Raw genomic sequence first — 23,895 nt, forward strand, 5'->3', positions numbered from 1 at the left:
GATCCTTGTGGTGGGCCAACCTGGGCGCCCTGTGACAGGAGACTGGGTGAGGAAGAAAGGCCATCATATCTGATTTTGACCTTAGTGATGAGGCCTGGGTGGCTGCTTGGGCACCTCCTCTACAACTGGTCAGAGTCTATCCCTCCTCCCTGCACGGGGACTCTGACCCCTCCAGGTGAACTCAGGCCTGAGCCAAGATTCCCTCCCTCTTCTCCCCTTGCCATGGGCTGACAGGCTGAGCAGCTGGACTGTGACTGCCCTGCTGGGGCCTTCTTTTCTGTTTCCATGGTGGAGGTCCCTCCCCCAGTCTGGTACCCTTCCCACCACCCCCTGACCCCACTCCCACCCCCACCCTGGCCTTGAGGCTGTCCAGCGCCTGGAGCAGGAGAGTTCGATCTGGAGCTGGTTTACGTTTGGAAAAAACCACCATGTAGAAACACCGCCCACCTACTTCCCAAAGTTGAGCAGAATGAACAGTTAGTGGGAGGCTGGGCCTCTCCCGTCCCCCTCCCCTACCCACCCAGGGCTCTCCACTCTGCCTAAAACCACTGTGGTGGTCTTCTCTCTGATTGTAACAGCAATTTCGGAAGCTCAAAAAAAAATTGTTTAAATTATATTCCACCCAGCCGGGTGCGGTGGCTCACGCCTGTAATCCCAGCACTTTGGGAGGCCGACGTGGGCGGATCACGAGGTCAGGAGATCGAGACCATCCTGGCTAACACGGTGAAACCCCGTCTCTACTAAAAAATATAAAAAATTAGCCGGGCGTGGTGGCGGGCGCCTATAGTCCCAGCTACTCAGGAGGCTGAGGCAGGAGAATGGCGTGAACCCGGGAGGCGGAGCTTGCAGTGAGCCGAGATTGTGCCACTGTACTCCAGCCTGGGTGACAGAGCAAGACTCCGTCTCAAAAAAATAAATAAATAAAAAATAAAATAAATAAATAAATTATATTCCACTCAGAACAGCCCCTGCTAACATTTGGTGAACAACTTGTTCACCAGTTGGTAGGCACTTACTCAGCGCCAGGCCCGGTGCCAAGCTCTTTATCAGCTGTGAAGCATTCATCTTATTTACTGCTCACAGGGGATCCTTCTGCTAGCCCCAAATTACAGACTGGGAAAGTAAGGCCTGAACATCTGGGACGCAAACACAGTCTGCTTCACTGAGTCTCTACTACAAGCCTTCTGTGGGGGCTCCCAGGGGAATGGCTGGCCCAGCCCAAGGGGACCTCAGTGTTCTTGGCATATGGTAGGCATCTGTCTTTGTTGGGCAGTTGCATCAGAAGGGTTGAGGACAGCTGGGAACACATCCTGCCTCTAGTGAACCTCGTGGTTCTGTCATCTGCCTGCCCCTCACCCAGCCTAACCCCTCTGAACCAGGAGCCTGAGCTGCACTTACTGCTCCCCCCTGCCCCCCGGACGGCCTGGACCAAGCAGCAGCTCCCAGAGCGGTGGCCCAGCAAACACGACTTGACTCGAGGCCAAGGCTCTTGAGGGCTGAGCAGTGTCCCCATGCACACTCCTGAAACACTTTGTCCCTTCGCCATTCAGAAGGCATCATTTTGGGGAAGGCAGCGGCCGGTTTTCCAGAGCCAGCGAGTGGACCTGCCAGCTGCTGAGCAGGCAAGCTGAGAAGGGTGGTGGTGTGCAAGTGTTATTCTCTCTTTTTGTTTTTGTTTTTGTTTTTTTTGAGATGGAGTCTCGCTCTGTCGCCCAGGCTGGAGTGAGTGCAGTGGCATGATCTCGGCTCACTGCAACCTCTGCCTCCTGGGTTCAAGCGATTCTCCTGCCTCAGCCTCCCGAGTAGCTGGGACTACCAGCACCTGCCACCACGCTCGGCTAGTTTTTTGTATTTTTATTTATTATTTATTTATTTATTTTGAGATGGAGTCTCGCTCTGTCGCCCAGGCTGGAGTGCAGTGGCCCAATCTCGGCTCACTGCAAACTCCGCCTCCCGCGTTCACGCCATTCTCCTGCCTCAGCCTCCAGAGCAGCTGGGACTACAGGCGCCGGCCACCACGCCCGGCTAATTTTTTGTATTTTTAGTAGAGACGGGGTTTCACCATGTTAGCCAGGATGGTCTCGATCTGCTGACCTCGTGATCCGCCCGCCTCTGCCTCCAAAGTGCTGGGATTACAGGCGTGAGCCACCACACCCGGCCTGCAGGTATTGTTCTGACCCCAGCTCCACTGTGCCAGCCCGACTTGAGATGCCAAGTATCTTGGGCCTGAGGGTGGGTAACAGGAAGCATCTCTCTCTCCTCAGCCCCTTCCTTCTACTAAGATACCCCATGTCTCCTACTTTCCTCTGAGCTGCAGACGGATGCGTTAATTCCCTTCCATAATCCTCCCAGGACCGAGAGGGTTTCAGATCGGTGCTGGGAGGGGCCCAGATAGTTCTCCCCAGGACCTCTTCCACCTTTGGAATGCCCATTACCTGGGGAAGGGGGGTGCCGCACATCCCCCAGACCAACCCTGCATCCCATTCTATCCAGATTGAGGCCTAGAGAGAGGCAGGCGTTCCTCAGAGTCACAGGGAATGGCGGCGCCTGGACTGGGACTCAGCCCAGCTGCTTGGCCTGACCCTCTCAGAGCATAATTTCCCGGCACCTGGTAAACAGTGGTTGGGGGTGGTTTCCAGAAGAAACACAGAGGAAGCAGATAAAATCCTTGGAGATGGGAAAGGGCAAATCCTGGATTAGTTGTGGGGGTGGGGGAGATTAGCCTGGAGGTCACAGGCTGATCTGGCTGTGTCTGGGGAAGGAGGGTTGGGTGGTGGGACCGGGTTTTCTCCGGGTAGGGAAGGGTTAAGTCCTCCCAGGCTCCTAAACTTTCTCCTCCCCACCAGGAGGCCGCACTTAGAAACCGCCCAGTGCCCCGAGCGTCTCCATGGCCTGCCTGAGCCCCTGGCAGCTCCAGAAGGTAGGAGCCTGCAAGTCGGGGCCAGGAGGGTCATGGCGGGGGGGTCCCTGCCGGACCTTCAGTAGTCCCGGTGCCCAACCCACCCCCTGCCCCATTTTACCGAGGAGGAAACTGAAGCCCAGAGGAGCGGGTTCCCAACCACAACCCCTCCTGACTTCTTCACACATAGCCTGGGGTGTCTAGATCACAGGACCCAGGGTGGGGTGGGGTGGGGACGTGTGTGTTTGACCAAAAACGAGAATAAGGCCTCGGAACCCACCAGTTCAGCCCTGGGCGGGAGTCGGCAACGCTGTGGGGGGGCGCAGCGCCCAGGAGGGGGCGGGGCCTGCGAAGGGCCCAGGAGGGCCCATGTTCGTCCGATCACAAAAGGCTACCTCGTGGGAATTAGTGTGGCACAGCCTTTTAAAAAATCACTCATACATTCCTACGCTGAGACTTAATATTTTCGTATACAGCTCTAGAAGTTTTGTTTCAAAGTCTGTTACAACAGCTACCGCGAATCAAGTGCTGGACAAGTTTTTTTGGGAGGGTGGGGAGGAGACGGGGTCTCGCCACAGGCACACGCCCCCATACCCAGCTCTTTTTTTTTTTTTTTTTGAGACGGAGTTTTGCCCTTGTTGCCCAGGCTGGAGTGCACTGGCACAATCTCGGCTCACCACAACCTCTGCCTCCCAGGTTCAAACGACTCTCCTACCTTAGCCTCCCGAATAGCTGCGATTACAGGCATGCGCCACCACACCTAGCTAATTTTGTATTTTTAGTAGAGATAGGATTTCACCATGTTGGCCAGACTGGTCTTGAACTCCTGACCTCAAGTGATCCACCTGCCTTGGCCTCCCAAAGTGCTGGGATTACAGGCGTGAGCCACCGTGCCCGGTCCTATTTTTATTTTTGCAGAGATGGGGTCTCACTTTGTTGCCCAGGCTGGTCCTGAGCTCCTGGGCTAAAGCGATCCTCCTGCCTTGGCCTTCCAAAGTGCTGGGACAACAAGGCATGAGCCACCGCGCCCAGCCTGCCAGGTTCAATAAAGGAGGCTGTACTGCTATCCCCATTTGGTAGCCTGAGGGCCAGAGAAAGGAGGGCACTTACTTGGTCAAGTTCTCACAATGGCCAGATAATCATTTATAGCCAATCTTTGAGAGGAAATATGTTTCTATATGATTTTTATCAGCTATATTGTGTTCCAGATAGATAAACTATACTTTGTTAAACTAATCCCCTTGCGCTGAGCATTTAGATTACTCCCCACTTAGTTCTGTTATTAAACAAGGCTCAGTGAATATCCCCATATGGATATGTATATCTTTGATCCCCTATTGCGTAATCCTCCTAAAACAATTCCTAGCTGTGGCTCACGTCTGTAATCCCAATCCACTTTGTGATGCCAAGGTGGGAGGATCGCTTGTGCCCAGGAGTTCAAGACCAGCTTGGGCAATATAGCAAGACTCCTTCTCTAAAAAAAAAATAAAACTGGCCAGGCGCGGTGGCTCACCTCTGTAATCCCAGCACTTTGGGAGGCCGAGGCAGGCCGATCACCTGAGGTCAGGAGTTGGAGACCAGCCTGGCCAACATGGCGGAACCCCGTCGCTACTAAAAATACAAAAATTTAGCCAGGTGTGGTGGCACACGCCTGTAATCCCAGCTCCTCAGAAGGCTAAGGCTGGAGAATCACTTGAACCTGGGAGGCAGAGTTTGCAGTGTTTGCAGTGATCCGAGATGGTGCCACTGCACTCCAGCCTGGTCAACAGAGCAAGACTGTGTCTCAAAAATAAAATAAAAAACAGGCCGGGTGCAGTGGCTCACACCTGTAATCCCAGCACTTTGGGAGGCCGAGGCAGGCGGATCACGAGGTCAGGAGATCAAGACCATCCTGGTTAACATGGTGAAACCCTGTCTCTACTAAAAAATACAAAAAAATTAGCTGGGCGTGGTGGCGGGCGCCTGTAGTCCAAGCTACTCGGGAGGCTGAGGCAGGAGAGTGGCGTGAACCCGGGAGGCGGAGCTTGCAGTGAGCCGAGATCGTGCCACTACACTCCAGCCTGGGCAACAGAGCGAGATTCTGTCTCAAAATAAAGTAAAATAAAATAAAATAAACAAAAATAAAATAAAATTAGCCAGGCGTGGTGGTGTGTACCTGTAGTCCCAGCTACTCGGGAGACTGAGGCAGGAGGACTGATTGAGCCCAGAAGTTCAAGGCTGCAATAAGCTATGATCACATCACTACTCTCCAGCCTGGGTGACAGAGAGAGACCCTGTCTCTAAAAAAAAAAAAAAAAAAAAGAAGAAGAGAAAAGGGCTGGGTGCCGTGGCTCATGCCTGTAATTCCAGCAGCATTTTGAGAGTCCGAGGTGGGTGGATCCCTTGAGGTCAGGGTTCGAGACTAGCCTGGCCAACATGGTGAAACCCCATCTCTACTAAAAATACAAAAATTAGCCAGGCGTGGTGGCACCTTCCTGTAATCCCAACTACTCGGGAGGCTGAGGCAGGAGAATCACTTAACCCTGAGAGGTGGAGGTTGCAATGAGCTGAGATCATGCCATTGTAGTCCAGCCTGGGCAAAAAGAGTGAGACTCCGTCTCAAAAAGAAAAAAAAGGAAAAAAAGAATTCCTAGCAGTGTATTTGTGTATTTACTAGATCAAGGGTATGCTGCACAGGTTGCTGTGGTTGGCCCAATTCCCAAGGAGGTAATTTTCAGCTTGATACCGATGTGATTAATTCCTAACATGCGTAACTGAGGGGCCCATGGTGGGTGGTCATGAGTGGTGTGTGGAAGCCAGAACTGAGCATCCCATGGTGGGGGAAGGGGTGTCCTTAACTGGAAACTAAAGCTCTTTGTGGGTGTGTGCAATAGGTGACTTTCTTTTCTTTTTCTCTTTCTTTTCTTTTTTTTTTTTTTTTGAGATGAAGTCTGGCTTGGTCTTCCAAGCTAGAGCGCAGTGGCGTGATCTCAGCTCACTGCAACCTCTGCTTGCTGAGTTCAAATGATTCTCCTGCTTCAGCCTCCTGAGTAGCTGGGATTACAGGTGCCCGCGACCACACCTGGCTAATTTTTGTATTTTTAGTAGAGACAGGGTTTCACCATGCTGGCCAGGCTAGTCTCCAACTCCTGACCTCAAGCAATCCACCCAGCTTGACTTCCCAAACTGTTGGGATTATAGGCGTGAGCCACCGTGCCCAGCAGTAGGTGACTTTCAGTGTCCCTGTTGGGGCTAAAACTTGGTAACGCTCTGCAGGCAAATGTGCAGATATTCGTGCCCTCCCTATCTCTCTCAAGAGCCTCAGAATAAGAGGACCAGAGGCAAATCAGAAGAAGCCGTCTACTTCCCCTCCCTGGCTGCCACTGCGCCCAGGATAGGATACAGCTCCCAGCCTGGCCCAGCCCTTGCCACCCTCCTGCCTCCTCTTCCACCCCTCCCCTCACTCTGCCCTATCCATTCCCAATTCCTTATGTTCCTCCCAAATTCAGGGGCTTCCCATATCCTGCTCCCTCTGTCTAGAATGCCCTTCCCTTATCCTGCTGGTCCCCTCTTGAAATGTCACTCCCTCAGCGCTGCTGCTCCCAGACCCTTCTCCTTCCCAGCCAGCTTACGCTAGCTGCTTCTGCCTTCAGCACTCACACTCATCCTGTCTCTCCCGCACGAAGTTTGTGACAGTGAATTTACCTGTGTGGTTAGTGTGATGCTGGTCTCTTTCATTAGACTGTAGGCACCATGAGGGCAGGCATCATGGCTGGCTTGCTTATAGCCGTACTTTTAGCTCCTAAAACCATGTCTCAGACACAGTAGATGCTCAATCAATATTGGTTGAATACATGAATAAGGTTGTGTTTCCAGGTGACCCAAGCCTGGAGGGGAAGGACAGGGACAACTTCCCCTTCCCACTCCTTTTTCTTTTCTTTTTTTGAGACGGAGTTTCGCTTTTGTTGCCCAGGCTGGAATGCAATGGCATGATCTCGGCTCACTGCAACCTCCACCTCCTGGGTTCAAGCTATTCTCCTGCCTCAGCCTCCCGAGGAGCTGGGATTACACAGGCACGCGCCACCACACCTGGCCAAGTTTTTGTATTTTTAGTAGAGATGGGGTTTCACCATGTTGGTCAGGCTGGTCTGGAACTCCCAACCTTAGGTGATCCTCCCTAAGTGCTGGGATTACAGGCGTGAGCCACTGTGCCCAGCTTCCTTTTTCTTTTTCTTTCTTTTCTTTTTTTTTTTTTGAGGCGGAGTCTCATCTGTTGCTCAGGCTGGAGTGCAGTGGTGAGATCTCGGCTCACTGCAACCTCCGCCTCCTGGGTTCAAGTGATTCTCCTGCCTCAGCCTCCCGAGTAGCTGGGACTACAGGCATGCACCACCATGCCCAGCTAATTTTTTTATTTTTAATAGAGATGTGGTTTCACCATGTTGGCCAGGATGGTCTCAAACTCATAACCTCAAGTTATTGCCCGCCTCAGCCTCCCAAAGTGCTGGGATTACAGGCATGAGCCACTGCATCCGGCCTCACTACTTTTTCTTTCATTCAAGCAGCAAATATTGATTGCTCTTTGCTGGGTGCCAGACTCCATGCCTGGGGTTGGGGACAGGGCAGCAAACAGGATACCTGGTCCCACCTTCACACAGCTGCAGGGTTGAGGGAAGGGTCAGACAGGAGCATTTGCAGACTGGGGAAGCCTGAGTCTCAATCCTGGCTGCAGTTCCAACAGGATGGATTCCTGGTGCTGGAAGGATTCTTGTCTGCAGAAGAGTGTGTGGCCATGCAACAAAGGATTGGCGAGATAGTGGCTGAAATGGATGTTCCTCTCCACTGCCGCACAGAATTCTCCACCCAGGAAGAGGAGCAGCTTCGAGCCCAGGTAGGTGTCTGGGGCACATGAGGATGGGATGTGGCCTTTGAGGGAGGGCTTGGTCCCCGGCCAGAGCAGCATTGTGGAAGGGAGGATCCCAAGGCTCCAGGGTGTCAGGCCAAGCCCCTTACACACCTTTCCCTCGCTCCTCACTGGGAAGTTATCAAGTAGGCTTTATTGTCCTTTTTTTTTTTCTTTTTTCTTTTAAAACAGATTCTCACTCTGTTGCTTAGGCTGGAATTCAGTGGCACGATCTCAGCTCACTGCAACCTCCGCCTCCCGGGTTCAAGCGATTCTCCTGCCTCAGCCTCCCGAGTAGCTGCAATTACAGGCATGTGCCACCAGGCCTGGCTAATTTTTGTATTTTTAGTAGAGACAGAGTTTCATCATGTTGGTCAGGCTGGTCTTGAACTCCCAATCTCGGGTGATCCACCCGCCTCAGTCTCCCAAAGTGCTGAGATTACAGGCTATTATCCCCCCATTAGACAGGTGGGGAAAATGAGGTTCAGATCACTTGCCCCAAGCCACACAGTTAGTAGTGGACAGAGTCAGGATTTCAACCCAGATCTGTCTGATACCAAGTCCCTGCTGTTCCCGGCTTGGCTTTACTTTCTGCTTTCCAGCTGTTCTCTGGCCACCGAAGGCCACTTTGTGGCCAGCCACCTGGAATGAGCCCAGTGGTCTGGATGACCCCCACCTGTGTAACTGTTATCCCCCATGAGACTAGGAACTCAGATTTTTCTCCCCCCAGTGACCGAATAGGCCACATGATAGGACCCAGTACAGTTTGCAATGGGTAAATTGAAGACTCTGGGGTCTCCCACACTGTTCTCTTGACCCTTCCTAGTCGGAGTTTATTAGGAGCCTGCTTGCGCCTGGGCCAGGCGAGATCCTGGCACTCACGCCGAGGAGCTCCTGCCATCTGGTGGGCATTAGCAGAAATACAACAGCCGGAAGCCATCCCAGGGAATGGGGAGAATGGGGTCTTGAGAAGGAAAAAGAACCGGTTAAGGAATGACAGTTTCCTCCAAAGCTGGTCTCATTTGCTGCACAGCTGCCTTCCATTCGGGGGGATACTGGGGGAAGCAGAGACAGCTCCTGCAGCCAGAGACAGGCAGGCCACTCAAGGGTTCCTAGGAGTAAGAAGGCCGAATCCTGTGCCCTCCAAGCTGCCTTCAGAGACTAATGGGTTGTGGGGTGGGAAGAACGTGAGAATAAAGCTGATATATTGGCCGGGTGCGGTGACTCACGCCTGTAATCCTAGCACTTTGGGAGGCCGAGGTGGGTGGATCATCTGAGGTCAGGAGTTTGAGACTAGCCTGGCCAACATGGTGAAACCCTGTTTCTACTAAAAATACAAAAATTAGCTGGGCCAGGTGATGCATACCTGTGATTGGGAGGCTGAGACAGGAGAATCGCTTGAACCCAGGAAGTGGAGGTTGCAGTGGGCCAAGATCATGCCACTGCACTCCAGCCTGGGCAACAGAGCAAGAATCCTGTCTCAAAAAAAAAAAAAAAAAAAGCTAATATATCTTGGTTTATAATGCGTGCAAAGAAAAGAGCTTGGCATGGTGCCCAGCACTCAGTAACATCCTCAATATTCACTCTTGATACTGTGAGAAAAAAAAAGATCAGTGGGCGTCCTGTTTCATTTTCTTGGGTTACCTCCAGCTTTCCTTGTTTGAGTTAAAATAACCAACACTGTAAGTTGGATAAAACTGATAATAATGCACATGATATTTGTCCAAGGAGGGGGTCAGTACCACTCTGTTCCAATCATGTTACCATGAACTGGGTCCTGGGGAATGCAATTATTGCCCTGTGGATAGAACAGTTGGGCAGCTGGGTGTGGTGGCTCCTGCCTGTAATCCCAGCACTTTGGGAGGCCAAGGAGGGCGGATCGCTTGAGCCCAGAAGTTCGAAACCAGCCTGGTCAATAAAGTGAGACCTCTGTCTCTACAAAAAAATTTTTTTAAATTAGCTGGGCATGGTGGTATATGCCTGTGGTCCCAGCTACATGGGAGGCTGAGGCAGAAGGATCACTTGGGGCCAGGAGGTTGAGGCTGCAGTGAGCTATGATCATGCCACTGCACTCCAGTCTGGGTGGGTGATAAAGAAAGACCCTGTCTCAAAAAAAAAAAAGAAAACAGTTTGCATCTATCTCTAAATTCATTTCAAGGGCCAGGAGTGGTGGCTTATACCTGTAATCCCAGCACTTTGCGAGGCTGAAACAGGCAGATTGCTGGAGGTCAAGAGTTCGAGACTAGCCTAGGGAACATGGTGAAACCCGGTCTCTACCAAAAATACAAAAATTAGTTGGGCATGGTGGCAGGCGCCGGTGGTCCCAGCTACTTGGGTGGCTGAGGCAGGAGAAACGCCTGAACCCTGAAGGGAAAGGTTGCAGTGAGCCGAGATCATGCCACTGCACTCCAGCCTGGGTGACAGAGCGAGATTCTATCTCAAAAAAAAAAAAAAATTCATTTCAGTATTCCTTAGTATCTACATACATGTGTGTGTAATTCTTGGAATTCTCCTTTGAACCAGTTGTAACATCTTACTGGTTCCCTCGTGAAATAACGAATTCAGTAAAATATTTGACATATGCTTAGCATCATTACCTTTAATATTTTTACCATCCAGGCATGGTGGCTCAAGCCTATAATCCTAGCACTTTGCAAGGTCAAGGCAGTGGACAAATCGCTTGAGCCCAGGAGTTCGAGACCAGCCTGGGCAACACAGTGAAACCCTGTCTCTACAAAAAATACAAAAAAAAAAAAGTTAGTCGTGGCCAGGCATGGTGGCTCATACCCGTAATCCCAGCACTTTGGAAGGCCGAGGCAGGCAGATCATTTGAGCCCAGGAGTTCAACACCAGCCTGAGCAACATGGCGAAACCCCATCTCTACCAAAAATACAAGAAAATTAGTTGAGAGTGGTGGTGCATGCGTGTAATCCTGGCTACTTGGGAGGCTGAGACAGGAGGATCGCTTGAACCCGGGAGATAGAGGTTGCAGTGAGCCAAGATTGCACCACTGGACTCCAGCCTGGGGGACAGAGCGAAACCATGTCTTAAACAAAAAAAAAAAAAAAAAAAAAAAAAATTAGGCATGTTGGTATGAACTTGTATTTCTAGCTACTTGGGAGGCTGAGGTGGAAGGATCACCTGAGCTCAGGAAGTCAAGGCTACAGTGAGCCGTGATCCCATTGCACCATTGCACTCCAGCCTGGGCAACAAAATGAGCCACTGTCTCTCTCTTAAAAAAAAAAAAAAGCCTGGCACAGTGGCTCATGCCTGTAATCCCAGCACTTTGGGAGGCTGAGGTGGGTGGATCACCTGAGGTCGGGAGTTCAAGACCAGCCTGACCAACATGGAGGTTGCGGTGGGCCAAGATCGCGCTAGTGCACTCCAGCCTGGGCAAGCATGAACCTCCATCTCAAAAAAAAAAAAAAGAAAAAAAGAAACAAACAAAAAAAGCACCTCAGCTGGGCGCAGTGGCTTATGCCTGTAACCCCAGCATTTTGGGAGGCCAAGGCGGGGGGATCACAAGGTCAGGAGATCGAGACCATCCTGGCTAACACAGTGAAACCCCATCTCTACTAAAAATACAAAAAATTAGCTGGGTGTGGTGGCGGGCGCCTGTAGTCCCAGCTACTCGGGAGGCTGAGGCAGGAGGCCATTCTCCTGCCTCAGCCTCCGGAGTAGCTGAGACTACAGGTGCCCGCCACCACACCCGGCTAATTTTTTGTATTTTGTTTAGTAGAGACAGGGTTTCACCGTGTTAGCCAGGATGGTCTCGATCCCCTGACCTCGTGATCCGCCCACCTCAGCCTCCCAAAGTGCTGGGATTATAGGCGTGAGCCACCTTGCCCAGCCTTTCGTTCTTTTTTTTTTGTGAGATGGAGTTTTGCTCTTGTTGCCCAGACTGGAGTGCAATGGTGCGATCTTGGCTCATTGCAACCTCTGCCTCCCGGGTTCAAGCAATTCTCCCATCTCAGCCTCCCAAGTAGCTGGGATTACAGGTGCATGCTACCACGCCCGGCTAATTTTTGCATTTTTAGTGGAGATGGGGGTCTCATCATATTGGTCAGGCTGGTCTCAAACTCCTGACCTTGGATGTTCCGCCCACCTCAGCCTCCCAGAGTGCTGAGATTAAAGGCATGAGCCACCGCACCCGGACTGGGGAAGTCAGTTTCATTATTATTATTATTATTATTTATTATTTATTTATTTTTTTTGAGATGGAGTCTCGCACTGTCACCCGGGTTGGAGTGCAATGGCACAATCTCAGCTCACTGCAACCTCCGCCTCCTGGGTTCAAGCGATTCTCCTGCCTCAGCCTCCCGTGTAGTTGGGATTACAGGTGCCCACCACCACACTCGGCTAATTTTTTGTACTTTTGTTTTTATTTTTATTTTTTCTTGAGATGGAATTTCACCCTTGTTGCCCAGGGTGGAGTGCAATGGCACAATCTTGGCTCACCGCAACCTCCGCCTCCCAGGTTCAAGCAATTCTCCTACCTCAGCCTCCCAGGTAACTGGGATTACAGGCATGCACCACCATGCCCAGCTAATTTTGTAATTTTAGTAGAAACGGGGTTTCTCCACGTAGGTCAGGCTGGTCTTGAACTCCTGACCTCAGGTGATCTGCCCTCCTTGGCCTCCCAAAGTGCTGGGATTACAGGCGTGAGCCACTGCACCCAGCAATTTTTTGTATTTTTAGTAGAGACAGGGTTTCACTATGTTTGCCAGGTTGGTCTTGAACTCCTGATCTCGTGATCCGCCTGCCTCAGCCTCCCAAAGTGCTGGGATTACAGGTGTGAGCCACAGTGCCTGGTTGGTCAGTTCTATTATTATTCCTTTTTTATTTATTTATTTTTTTTTTTGAGACAGAGTCTTGCTCTGTAGCCTAGGCCAGAATGCAGTGGCCCAATCTTGGCTCACTGCAAGCTCTGCCTCCCGGGTTCACACCATTCTCCTGTCTCAGCCTCCGGAGTAGCTGGGACTACAGGTGCCTGTCACCACGCCCGGCTAATTTTTTGTATTTTTTTTAGTAGAGATGGGGATTTCACCGTGTTAGCCAGGATGGTCTCGATCTCCTGACCTTGTGGTCCGCCCACCTCAGCCTCCCAAAGTGCTGGGATTACAGGCACCCAGCCTTCTTTTTTTTTTTTTTTTTTTGAGACAGAGTCTCACTCTGTCGCCCAGGCTGGAGTGCACTAGTGCAATCTCGGCTTACTGCAACCTCCGCCTCCCAGGTTCAAGTGATTCTCCTGCCTCAGCCTCCCGAGTACCTGGGACTACAGGTGCCCACCATGCCCAGCTGATTTTTGTATTTTTTGTATTTTTGTATTTTTAGTAGAGACGAAGTTTCACCGTGTTGGCCAGGCTGGTCTCGAACTCCTGGCCTCAAGTGATCTGCCTCAATGTGCTGGGATTACAGGTGTGAGTCCTTACGCCCAGCCATTATTATTCCTTTTTTTACAGATGAGAAAATCACGTCTTGGTGACATAAAACCAGGGGCCCAAGGCCGCTAGGGAACCAGCCCTATTTGACTCTAGCATCCATGTTCTGAATCACAGTATAGTGAGGTGTCCAAGAAATTCCATGTTTGCATCTTTGGGGTGTGCTTCCAGGCACTTGAAGTTCTGGCTCACTGTCTGTGCCTCAGTGGACAAGTTTGAGAAGCCCCCAGGGTGTCTATAACCCTGTGAGGGTGGGAAGCTTCTGAATCCGCCTCCCTTTTTGCCAGGCCCAGCTCTGACCCCAGGATGCTGTCTCAGTCCTCTGATGTTCTCTTTCCACAGGGCAGCACAGACTATTTCTTGAGCAGTGGTGACAAGATTCGATTCTTCTTTGAGAAAGGCGTTTTTGATGAGAAAGGTTTGGAGCTGGGGCCCTAGAGATGGGGAGGAGGCATGGCGAGGGTAGGCTGGACTCGGGGATCTGCCCCCAGAGCTGGAAGCATGCTGAAGCCAGCTGCCCATGGAAGGCTAGACACCAGTTCTCTGCCTTTATCTGTTCTTTGTGCCACAGGAAATTTCCTGGTCCCTCCGGAGAAATCCATCAACAAAATTGGCCACGGTGAGCAGGGGCTTGGGGGTACAGGAAAGAAGATCGGGGAACTGGCTGGTAGTGGTGGCTTACACTTGTAATCCTAACTAATGCTTTGAGAAGTCAAGGCGGGCAGATCACTTGAGGTCAGGAGTTCAAGACCAGCCTGGCCAACATGGTGAAACCCCATCTCTACTAAAAATAGAAAAAATTAGGTGAGTGTAGTGACGCACACCTGTAGTCCCAGCTACTCAGGAGGCTGAGGCAGAAGAATTGCTTGAACCCCGGAGGCGGATGTTGCAGTGAGCTGAAATCGTGTCATTGCACTCCAGCCTGCCTGGGTGACAGAGACAGAGTGAAACCCTGTTCAAAAAAAAAAAAAAAAAAAAAAAGAAAAGAAAAGGAAACAGACAGAATGGGGAAACTGGGGAAACTGAAGCCTGAAGAGTTTAGGAGCCTTAATGAAAGCCCATAGTGGCTGGGCGCGGTGGCTCACGTCTGTAATCCCAGCACTTTGGGAGGCCAAGGTAGGCGGATCACCTGAGGTCAGGAGTTCAAGACCAGCCTCACCAACATGGAGAAACCCCGTCTCTACTAAAAATACAAAATTAGCTGAACATGGTGGCGCATGCCTGTAATCCCAGCTACTCGGGAGGCTGAAGCGGGAGAATAGCTTGAACCCGAGAGGCTGACGCTGCAATGAGCCAATATTATGCCATTGCACTCCAGCCTGGGCAACAAGAGTGAAACTCCGTCTCAAAAAAAAAAAAGGAAAGCAAGCCCATAGTAAATTAGTGGTCGGGTGAATGGCATTTGTGGCTTCAGGCTCCCCTCTGGTCTTGGGCCCCTCTGCTAATCATGACACTGCTGCCACAGCACTGGGGATAGGAGGTCCACCTGATCCCCCCTAATAGATGGGCATGTGCAGGCTCTCTACTGCCTGGCCTGGGGGAGCTCCTGGGTTCAGTGCTCCCTAGAGCCACCTTAAAGGGCACCTGACCTGCTGACAGGGTCCCTATTCTGACACCCCAAAGTCAAGTAAGAAAACCCTCACTTTTTTTCTTTAGGATCATACATTATAATTTGTTTCATAGACTGCATATTTATTTTTTTAAATAAAATTGAGAGGAGGTCTCGTTATGTTGCCTAGGCTGGTCTTCAACTACTGGGCTCAAGTGATCCTCCTGCCTTGGCCTCCCAAAATGCTGGGATTATAGGCATAAGCCACTGCACTTGGCCTAGAATGCTTATTGTTAAACTTGAAGTTATATCATGGTAAGCTTGTAGACAAGTTGCGGTAAAATACACGTAAGATTTACCATACCATTGCCGGGCGCGGTGGCTCACGCCTGTAATTCCAGCACTTTGGGAGGCCAAGGCGGGCGGATCACGAGGTCAGGAGATCGAGACCATCCTGGCTAACACAGTGAAACCCCGTCTCTACTAAAAACACAAAAAATTAGCCAGACGTGGTTGTGGGTGCCTGTAGTCCCAGCTACTGCCACTGCACTCCAGCCTGGGCAACAGAGCAAAACTCTGTCTCAAAAAAAAAAAAAAAGATTTACCATATCATCATAATCCTTTTAAAGTACGTAGCTCGACTGGGCGTGGTGGCTCATGCCTGTAATCCCAGCACTTTGGGAGGCTGAGGCAGGTGGATCACGAGGTCAGGAGTTTGAGACCAGCCTGGCCAATATGGTGAAAAACCATCTCTACTAAAAATACAATAATTAGCTGGGCATGGTGGCGCACGCCTGTAGTCCCAGCTGCTCAGGAGGCTGAGGCAGGAGAATCACTTGAACCCGGGAGATGGAGGTTGCAGTGAGCCGAGATCATGCCACTGCGCTCCAGCCTGGGCGACAGAGTGAGACTCCATCTCAAAAATAAATAAATAAATAAAAATAAAAAGTACGTAGCTCAGTGGTATTAAATGCATTCAATCTTATGTTTATGACAATGAGGGACTATTCCATGCCAGGCCCTGGGCTGTCCCTGCACATTCATTAGCCCATCGGGTCCCACACCAGTCCTGCCTCCCAGGTTCTTCTAATCCTCATTTGACAGAAGAGGAAACTGAGGCTCACAGGAGAGAAATGGTTACCCGAGGCCACACAGAGCAAATGGTGGTACCGAGATTGCTCCACATGATTGGTGCCTTGGAGCCCTTAGTCGTCTGTGAGGGGTGGGGAGTCGGGGCTGGACTGAGCTTCCCAGAAGGTCAAGAATAAGCGCATGGGCGGCATAGGGCCTGGGGTGGGGGCAAGGCTTCTGTGGAGCTGATTACTCAGTTGTAAACAAGCAGAAGGGCTAATGCATACAAAATAGGTGAGAACGTCAAAGTAAGCCTGAGTGTGGGTGCCCAGAGCTGGGTGTGGAGGGACACGTGGGCCTGAGATGGGGCCGACAGCCTCCTTCTGTCCCATAGCTCTGCATGCCCACGACCCCGTCTTCAAGAGCATCACACACTCCCCCAAGGTTCAGGTGAGCAGAGGTGGGGGTGAGGGCCAGGAGGGTGGGCCATGTGTGGCAGGCTGGCAGCATGACCTTTGCCCCCCTCCAGACCTTGGCCAGAAGTCTGGGCCTCCAGATGCCCGTGGTGGTGCAGAGCATGTACATCTTTAAGGTGAGCTCCTTGTCCTTGCCTCAGTTTACTGTCTGTAAAATGGGCAGACTGCTCATACCAAGCCCTTCCTTACAATGGGCCAAAAGTTGCTGGAATTATTATGTTGGTGGGAGAACATGGAAAATCGGTCTCCTCTGGCTAAAGCACCTGGAACTTAGTTGATCCTCAGTTAAAATTTGGTGGTAGGGGCCAGGCGTGGTGGCTCATGCCTGTAATCCCAGCACTTTGGGAGGCGGAAGCGGGCAGATCACCTGAAGTCAGGAGTTCAAGATCAACCTGGCCAACATAGAGAAACCCCATCTCTACTAAAAATACAAAAATTAGCCGGGCGTGGTGGCACACACCTGTAGTCCCAGCTACTCGGGAGGCTGAGGCAGGATAATTGCTTGAACCCAGGAGGTGGAGGTTACAGTGAGTGGAGATCACGCCAATGTACTCTAGCCTGGGGGACAGAGCAAGGCTCCATCTCAAAAAAAAGAAAAATTTGGCCAGGCGCAGTGGCTCAATGCTTGTAATCCCAGCTCTCAGGGAGGCAGAGGTGGGAGGGTAGCTTGAACCCAGGAGTTCGAGACCTGCCTGGGCAATATAGCGAGACCCCATTCTCCACAAAAAGGAAGAAAAAAAAAAAGACAAAAAAAAAAAAATTGGGTGGTAGGAGGGAGGGTCATCCCCAGGCCTCCCTCGGCCTCCCTCCTCCTTTCTTTGGCAATTGAAATGCTGTGCTCGCAGCTTTCAAGGGCCAGCTCAGTGCTATCTCTTCTAAGAAGCCTTCCAGAACCCCTGAGAAAAGACGGACCCATCTGACTCTGGGGCTGGAAGGTTCAACTGCTGGCCTGTGTCCTAGCCTCTCCCTCCAGTCCTTGCCCTGCTCTGCTCTGTGATCTTGTTAGGCATGTGTGTGCTTGCACATGCTAGGGGCTTGTTGGGCAGGGGTGGGGGTTTTCTCTTTGCACCCCTCCTGGGGCTGGCACACGGTAGGTGCTCAGTAGCTGGGTGTTGACGTGGAATCCCGAGAGGAAAATGCCTGTGGCCAGAGCAGCAGCATCCTGCGAGTCTCAGCAAGCCCAGCTCCTCTCTGCTCTCCTCTGTCCTCACCAGGCTTTTCCTCTCTCTTGCAGCAACCTCACTTTGGCGGTGAAGGTGAGCTGAGAGCTGTGGGCCCCTGAAAAGGCCATGGGTGGGACATCTAAGACAGCAGTGGTTCTCAGATCTTCAGAAGGAGGGAAAGTGCTTGCTCCTGTCTGCTGTAGGAGCCTGGGCCGGACAGGAGGAGCCACCTTCCATTCCTTCCTCTGATAGTGGATTGGTAGGGAAACCTTGCGTCCTTGGCATAGTGGGTCCGGAGCCTGCCAGCAACCCCAGCTTGTTAAAAATATAGATTTCCTAGGCCAGGCGTGGTGGCTCATGCCTGTAATCCCAGCACTTTGGGAGGCAGAGGTGGGCGGATCACCTGAGGTCAGGAATTCGAGACCAGCCTGGTCAACATGCTGAAGCCTCATCTTTACTAAAAATACAAAAATTAGGTGGGTGTAGTATCACACACCCGTAGTCCTAGCTACTCAGGAGGCTGAGGCAGGAGAATCGCTTGAACCCAGGAGGCAGAGGTTGCAGTAAGCCAAGATCACACCACTGCACTCCAGCCTGGGTGACAGAGTGAGACTCTGTCTTAAAACCAAACAAACAAAAAAAAAACCCAAACCAAACCAAACAGACAAAAAAACAGATTCCTGGGCCCTAGTCCCTAAGATCTTGAGCCAATAGGGCTGCGTGGGCCTGGGAATCTGTTTTTTTTTTGAGACAGAGTTTCATTCTTGTCGCCCAAGCTGGAGTGCAATGGCACAATTTCGGCTCACTACAACCTCCGCCTCTCCGGTTCAAGTGATTCTCCTACCTCAGCTTCCCGAGTAGTTGGGATTACAGGTGCCTGCCACCACGCCCAGCTAATTTTTTGTGTTTTTAGTAGAGACAGCGTTTCGCCATGTTGGCCAGGCTGGTCTCGAACTCCTGACCTCAGGTGATCCACCCGCCTCTGCCTCCCAAAGTGCTGGGATTACAGGGATGAGCCACCGCGCCCGGCCCTGGAATCTGTATTTCTAACAAGTTTCCTGGAGGACGAATTCAGCATAGAAATTGCTGATCTAGTTCCACACCCTACACCATGCAGTCACCCTTTACAGCCTCCCTGGTAGGGGATTATCTACTTCTGCTCAAATACCTCCCGAAGCCCTTTCCTTCCTTGCATGAGCCCAAGTCGGCCTCCTTGTGACCACCTTCTTCCACCATTCAGCCTGTAAGCAGTTCCCCAAAGGGATGACCATCCCCACCCTTAGCCTTCTCTGCCTGAGTCCAGCTCTCCCAGTTCCTTCCACCATTCCTCTCCCAAATGTTTCAAAGCCCCTTCCATTTCAAATGTTCCTTTGGAGGTCTGTCTTAAAGTTTGGTATTCAGAAAACACGCAGTTGCCCAGGAAGGAAGGAGGTGAGACAGCAGCCTGTTTATTCTGTTGTTGAGGACCATGTTCCTTTGTTTGGTGGTTCTGCATCCTAACTGTGCCCCAGCATCGTGTGGGGAGGTTTTTAAACATGTGGATGCTGGCCAGGAGCGGTGGCTCATGCTTGTAATCCCAGCACTTTGGGAGGCCGAGGGGGGCAGATCACCTAAGGTCAGGAGTTTGAGACCAGCCTGGCTAACATGGTGAAACCCCATCTCTACCAAAAATATGAAAATTAGCTGGGTGTGGTGGTGGGCACCTGTAATCCCAGCTACTCGGGAGGCTGAGGCAGAAGAATCACTTGAATCTGAGAGGCGGAGGTTGCGGTGAGCCAAGATCGTGCCACTGCACTCCAGCCTGGGCGACAGAGCCAGACTCCATCTCAAAAAAAATAATAATAATAATAATAATAAAGAAATGTGGATGCCTGATCATAGCATCTCCCTGCTTCGCACCCAACTTCCCAATTTTTTTTTTTTTTTTTGAGAGGGAGTCTTGCTCTGTCACCCAGACTGGAGTGTAGTGGCACAGTCTCGGCTCACTGCAAGTTCTGCCTCCCAAGTTCAAGCAATTCTCCTGTCTCAGCCTCCCAAGTAGCTGGGATTACAGGCGCCTGCCACCACACATGGCCAATTTTTGTGTTTTTAGTAGAGACGGGGTTTCACCATGTTGGCCAGGCTGGTCTCGAATTCCTGACCTCAGGTGATCCACCTGCCTCAGCCTCCCAAAGTGCTAAGATTATAGGTGTGAGCCACTGTGCCAAGCCCCAACCTCCCAAACTTAGGCCACTGGGTGAACCATCTGGTGGCTGGGGGCAACTTGTCCCTGGTTAAGAAGGGTGGCTTGAGTTATCTCACTGGAATTAAACAGTAGCGCTACTTTATATCAAGCAGTTACATTGTTGGGCCCTAAGCACTTTTCATACATCATCTCATAGAATCCTCCAGCACCCTGTGAGGTAGGTTGTTGTTGGAGCCACTTCACGGTTTAGGAAATTGAGGCTTTGAGAGGTGAAATTGCTTGCCTTAGGGTCCTGGGCCAGGAAGTGATGAGATTCTGACTGATCATGGGAAGGCTGGCCCTGGAGAGCACCCAGAGGACTGAGGAATGGGTAATGAGGCCAAGGTGAGGTGGGAACAAGCAAAAGGATGGGCTCCTCACCCCCTGTGGCCTGCTGTAGTCTCCCCTCATCAGGACGCCTCCTTCCTGTACACGGAGCCCCTGGGCCGGGTGCTGGGCGTGTGGATTGCAGTGGAGGATGCCACGCTGGAGAACGGCTGTCTCTGGTTCATCCCTGGCTCCCACACCAGTGAGGAACCCTGTCTCCTCTGCCCACTTGGGACTCCCCATCCCCTAGGGAGAGGGACCTTGAGAAAGGAGGAGTTTCAGGCTCTCCATCTTGGCCTGCAGGTGGCGTGTCAAGAAGGATGGTCCGGGCCCCTGTTGGCTCAGCTCCTGGTACCAGCTTCCTCGGGTCAGAGCCAGCCCGGGATAATAGCCTCTTTGTGCCCACCCCAGTGCAGAGAGGTAGGCAGATGCAGAGGGCAGAGAGGCAGGGGGCTGAGTCCATCGGTCTGTGCTTGCTCGACTACCCAGTGTCCAAGAGGTTGCCCTCGGGGTCATCTGAGGGCAGTGAAGTCACAGAAAGAGGAGGAGGGGCTGGATGGGCGCTGGGAAGTCAGGAAGCGGCATGTTTTCCTGCAGGCTGACCCAGATCACCCTGGAATCCACACTCTGCTACTTATGGGCTGTTTCTCTGGGCAAATGACTGACTCCCTGAGCCTTAATTTCCCCAAACATAAAGTGGAAAGTCAGTGAGATGATAAATATGTTGATATAGAGTCTGCCTAGTGCATAGCCACTGCTAAACAAATGTTGGCTGTTGGGCGGGCCCTTTTTCTTATGAAAAGGGAAAACCAGTGTCTAACTCAGCATCACCGGAGAGGCCCCAGTGGACTGGCACAGGACAGAGGGCTTCTGCCTGATCCTGCAAAGACCTCGGGAGGGGAGGCCTTCCTAAGGCTTGCCAAGGCCACAGTCCACAGCAGAGGGGGCTTGATCCCAGAGGAACATGCATCTCAATAGCTTAGCTTCTGACCCTGTGGGAGGCTGCAAGTACCTGAGCTTTCAGGGAAGGGAATGGGGATGGATGGGGGCCACAGAATCACTGGAGGGAGGAGGGCCCATGTCCCTTCCTGCCCTGGGGAGGGGGGATGTGGGGCTGGTGGGTTCCTGACCTGCTTGTGTCTCTGCCAGGGGCCCTGGTCCTCATCCATGGAGAAGTGGTACACAAGAGCAAGCAGAACCTCTCTGACCGCTCGCGTCACGCCTACACTTTCCACTTCATGGAGGCCTCTGGCACCACCTGGAGCCCAGAGAACTGGTAGGTGACAGGGTGGGCGTGTGCGCCCGACAGTCCCCTGAAGGCTGGGAGCAGTGACCCTGCACCTCAAGGTTGTTTCTCCTCTATCCTCTGCAGGCTCCAGCCAACAGCTGAACTGCCCTTTCCCCCACTGTACACCTAAAGGCTCTTGCAGGGCAGGAGCCCTGGCCCCTCCCGGGTGAAACTGTGGGCTGTAAACACCAGTGCCTTGCTCGGCCTCCTGGTTGCAACAGGGAGGTCTTGTCTCCCCTCCTGGGCTTTCCTCCTGCCCTGTGGGCAGCAGCCTAGGCTGGGTCAGGGGCTTCCCTAAGATCTTCATCTGTCTGCCTCCCTACTGCCCCAACATAGCCTTGAGGAGGCTTCTCAGCCACCAAAGGGTTCTGGCCCCTTCTCACTCTCCTCTCCTCTCAGATGGAACTCTGGTTATTACGGTGTTAGTTATCGAATAAAAACGACTTCAGAATGCAGCTTCCCTACTGAGCCTTCTTTCCCAAGCAGCATTGCTTTCCAGAGAAGAAAACTGCTTTCCAGGCCGGGTGCAGTGGCTCATGCCTGTAATCCCAGCCCAGTACTTTGGGAGGCCGAGGCGGGTGGATGACCTGAGGTCGGCAGTTCGGGACCAGTTTGACCAACATGGAGAAACCCTGTCTCTACTAAAAATACAAAAAATTAGCTGGGCGTGGTGGCGCATGCCTGTAATCCCAGCTACTCGGGAGGCTGAGGCAGGAGAATAGCTTGAACCCAGGAGGTGGAGATTGCGGTGAGCTGAGATCACGCCATTGCACTCCAGCCTGGGCAACAAAAGTGAAACTCCATCTCAAAAAAAAAAAAAAAAAAATTGCTTTCCAGACAAGATGCTAAAATGCATCCCAGGTACCCCAGCCCTGCTTGGCGTGGCTTGCATGATTTTAATAAGTAACATTTAGTGGGCAGTGACTGTGTGCCCCACTCTGTGCTGAGACCTTCACAGGCTTTATCTCATGGAATCCTCACTCGGAGAGATAAGTGCTGTTATTATCTGTACTTACAGAAGATGCTGAACCAAGGAGGGGGTAAATGACCTGCCCAAGTCACATGGCTGCTCGGTTGTTCAGCAGGGTCAGCCTCATGCAGAGCCCGTGCTCCTAACCTTGACACTGCCTCGTCTTCTCTTCTTGGGGAGCAGAGATGCCCAGAGCTAGGAATCCAGAGATGCCCAGAGCTAGGAATCCAGAGTTCCAGGTTCTGGTCCTGGCTCTGAGCAACTTGCTCTCTGGTCTCAGGCCAGGGCCTTTCCTTCCTCTGGGCCTGTTTCCTCCATGTCCAGTAAGGGGGCCAGACTAGGGCCTTCAGGGGCCCTTCCTGTTTGGGAATGCTTGGCAGGCACTCAGACCTTCAGAACAACTGCCAAATCTAAAACCTCCTTAGCTGAGGTTTGGCCCAGAGGCTACAAACTGGGGAACACAGGCTGATTCTAGCCCACAGATGCATTTTGTCTGGGCCTCAGCAATTTTTTTTTTTTTTTTGAGACAGAGTCTTGCTCTGTCACCCAGGCTGGAGTACAGTGGCAAGATCTCAGCTCGCTGCAACCTCCACCTCCCGGGTTCAAACAATTTTCTCCCTCAGTGTCCCAAGTAGCTGGGATTACAGGAGCCCGCCACCACGCCCGGCTAATTTTTGTATTTTTAGTAGAGACAGCGTTTCACCATCTTGGCCAGGCTGGTCTTGAACTCCTGACCTTGTGATTCACCCGCCTCGGCCTCCCAAAGTGCTGGGATTACAGGCGTGAGCCACCGTGCCTTCAAGAAAAAACTTGAAGATTCCACATAACAATCCAGGTTCCTAAGCTTCCTCGAATGAGCATGCAATTGACAACGCGGGGCCTACACTCTAGCATGGTGGCTACTGGCTGGAGCTCCCTTAGAGGCTCAGTGTGGTCCCCTGTTGTCGTTTACTGCGTTACCTGCTTGGCCTTGGCAGTCATTTGAGTTTGTGACCCTGATGTAGCCTATCCCCCAACTATATACATAGACAACCCAAGGCCCAGAGGATAGAACTCTTTCCCAAGGCCACCCTGGGAGTCGTGGGGCAAAGCTGGTGCTCTTTCACCATTTTGTTGCCTCCTTTTGCAAGCAATAGGAGGGAGCCTGAGAGAAGGGAAGCGTCGCCATTGAGTCCCAAAGAAATGTCTCAATACTCTTCCTCTGAGGGAAAAGACATGGCAGATTCTCAAGTAGAAGCTTCGCTCCCTGGAGCTCTGCTCCCGGCTTCTGGCCTTGGTGGACCAAAGCTCTCACCTCCTCTGACGTCCTCCCAAGCTTGAGGAGAAAGAGAGAACCTTGTCCAGCCTCAGGAATCTTGCTGTGCTATCTTCCTAGTGATGGAAAATGTTTATCCATTCACTATCTGTGTAGTGTACAATTCTGGGAGGGACACAGTGCAGATGGACTCCCAAATCTACTGATTTCCTGCTCCTTGTCAGTGCCCTGTGCCAGCCTTGGGGGATGGGGTGGGGAATGAGGCAGTCCCGGAGCCTGTCCTCCCAGAGAGCAAGGCTGCAGCGGGGACCCCTCATAGAGTCATTTTACCTCTCAGGAAACTCCCCCAGCCC

The 23,895-nt window shown here is 51.9% G+C and overlaps 1 protein-coding gene across 18 annotated transcripts; it reads left to right on the top strand.

The window, feature by feature from the left end:
* Positions 1–1,880: 1,880 nt before the first annotated feature.
* On the top strand, positions 1,881–21,772 carry PHYHD1 (phytanoyl-CoA dioxygenase domain containing 1). Of its 18 annotated transcripts, none has more exons than XM_063714080.1 (12): positions 1,937–2,165; positions 2,847–2,920; positions 7,608–7,766; positions 13,562–13,637; positions 13,791–13,838; positions 16,234–16,289; positions 16,369–16,431; positions 17,550–17,571; positions 20,103–20,231; positions 20,333–20,449; positions 21,179–21,305; positions 21,402–21,772. In XM_063714080.1, exons 2-12 carry the CDS (start codon positions 2,888–2,890, stop codon positions 21,445–21,447), a joined length of 876 nt encoding a protein of 291 aa, XP_063570150.1. In that variant the 5' UTR covers positions 1,937–2,165; positions 2,847–2,887; the 3' UTR covers positions 21,448–21,772. The 18 variants fall into 18 exon arrangements, with proteins under 18 accessions (XP_024107810.3, XP_063570150.1, XP_009243209.3 ...); XM_063714077.1 differs by having other exon boundaries at positions 1,962–2,232; positions 20,312–20,449; XM_063714079.1 differs by having other exon boundaries at positions 1,962–2,232.
* The last annotated feature ends 2,123 nt before the right edge of the window (positions 21,773–23,895 follow it).

This window comes from Pongo abelii, chromosome 13 (assembly GCF_028885655.2).
Source record: "Pongo abelii isolate AG06213 chromosome 13, NHGRI_mPonAbe1-v2.0_pri, whole genome shotgun sequence".
NCBI lineage: Eukaryota > Metazoa > Chordata > Mammalia > Primates > Hominidae > Pongo > Pongo abelii.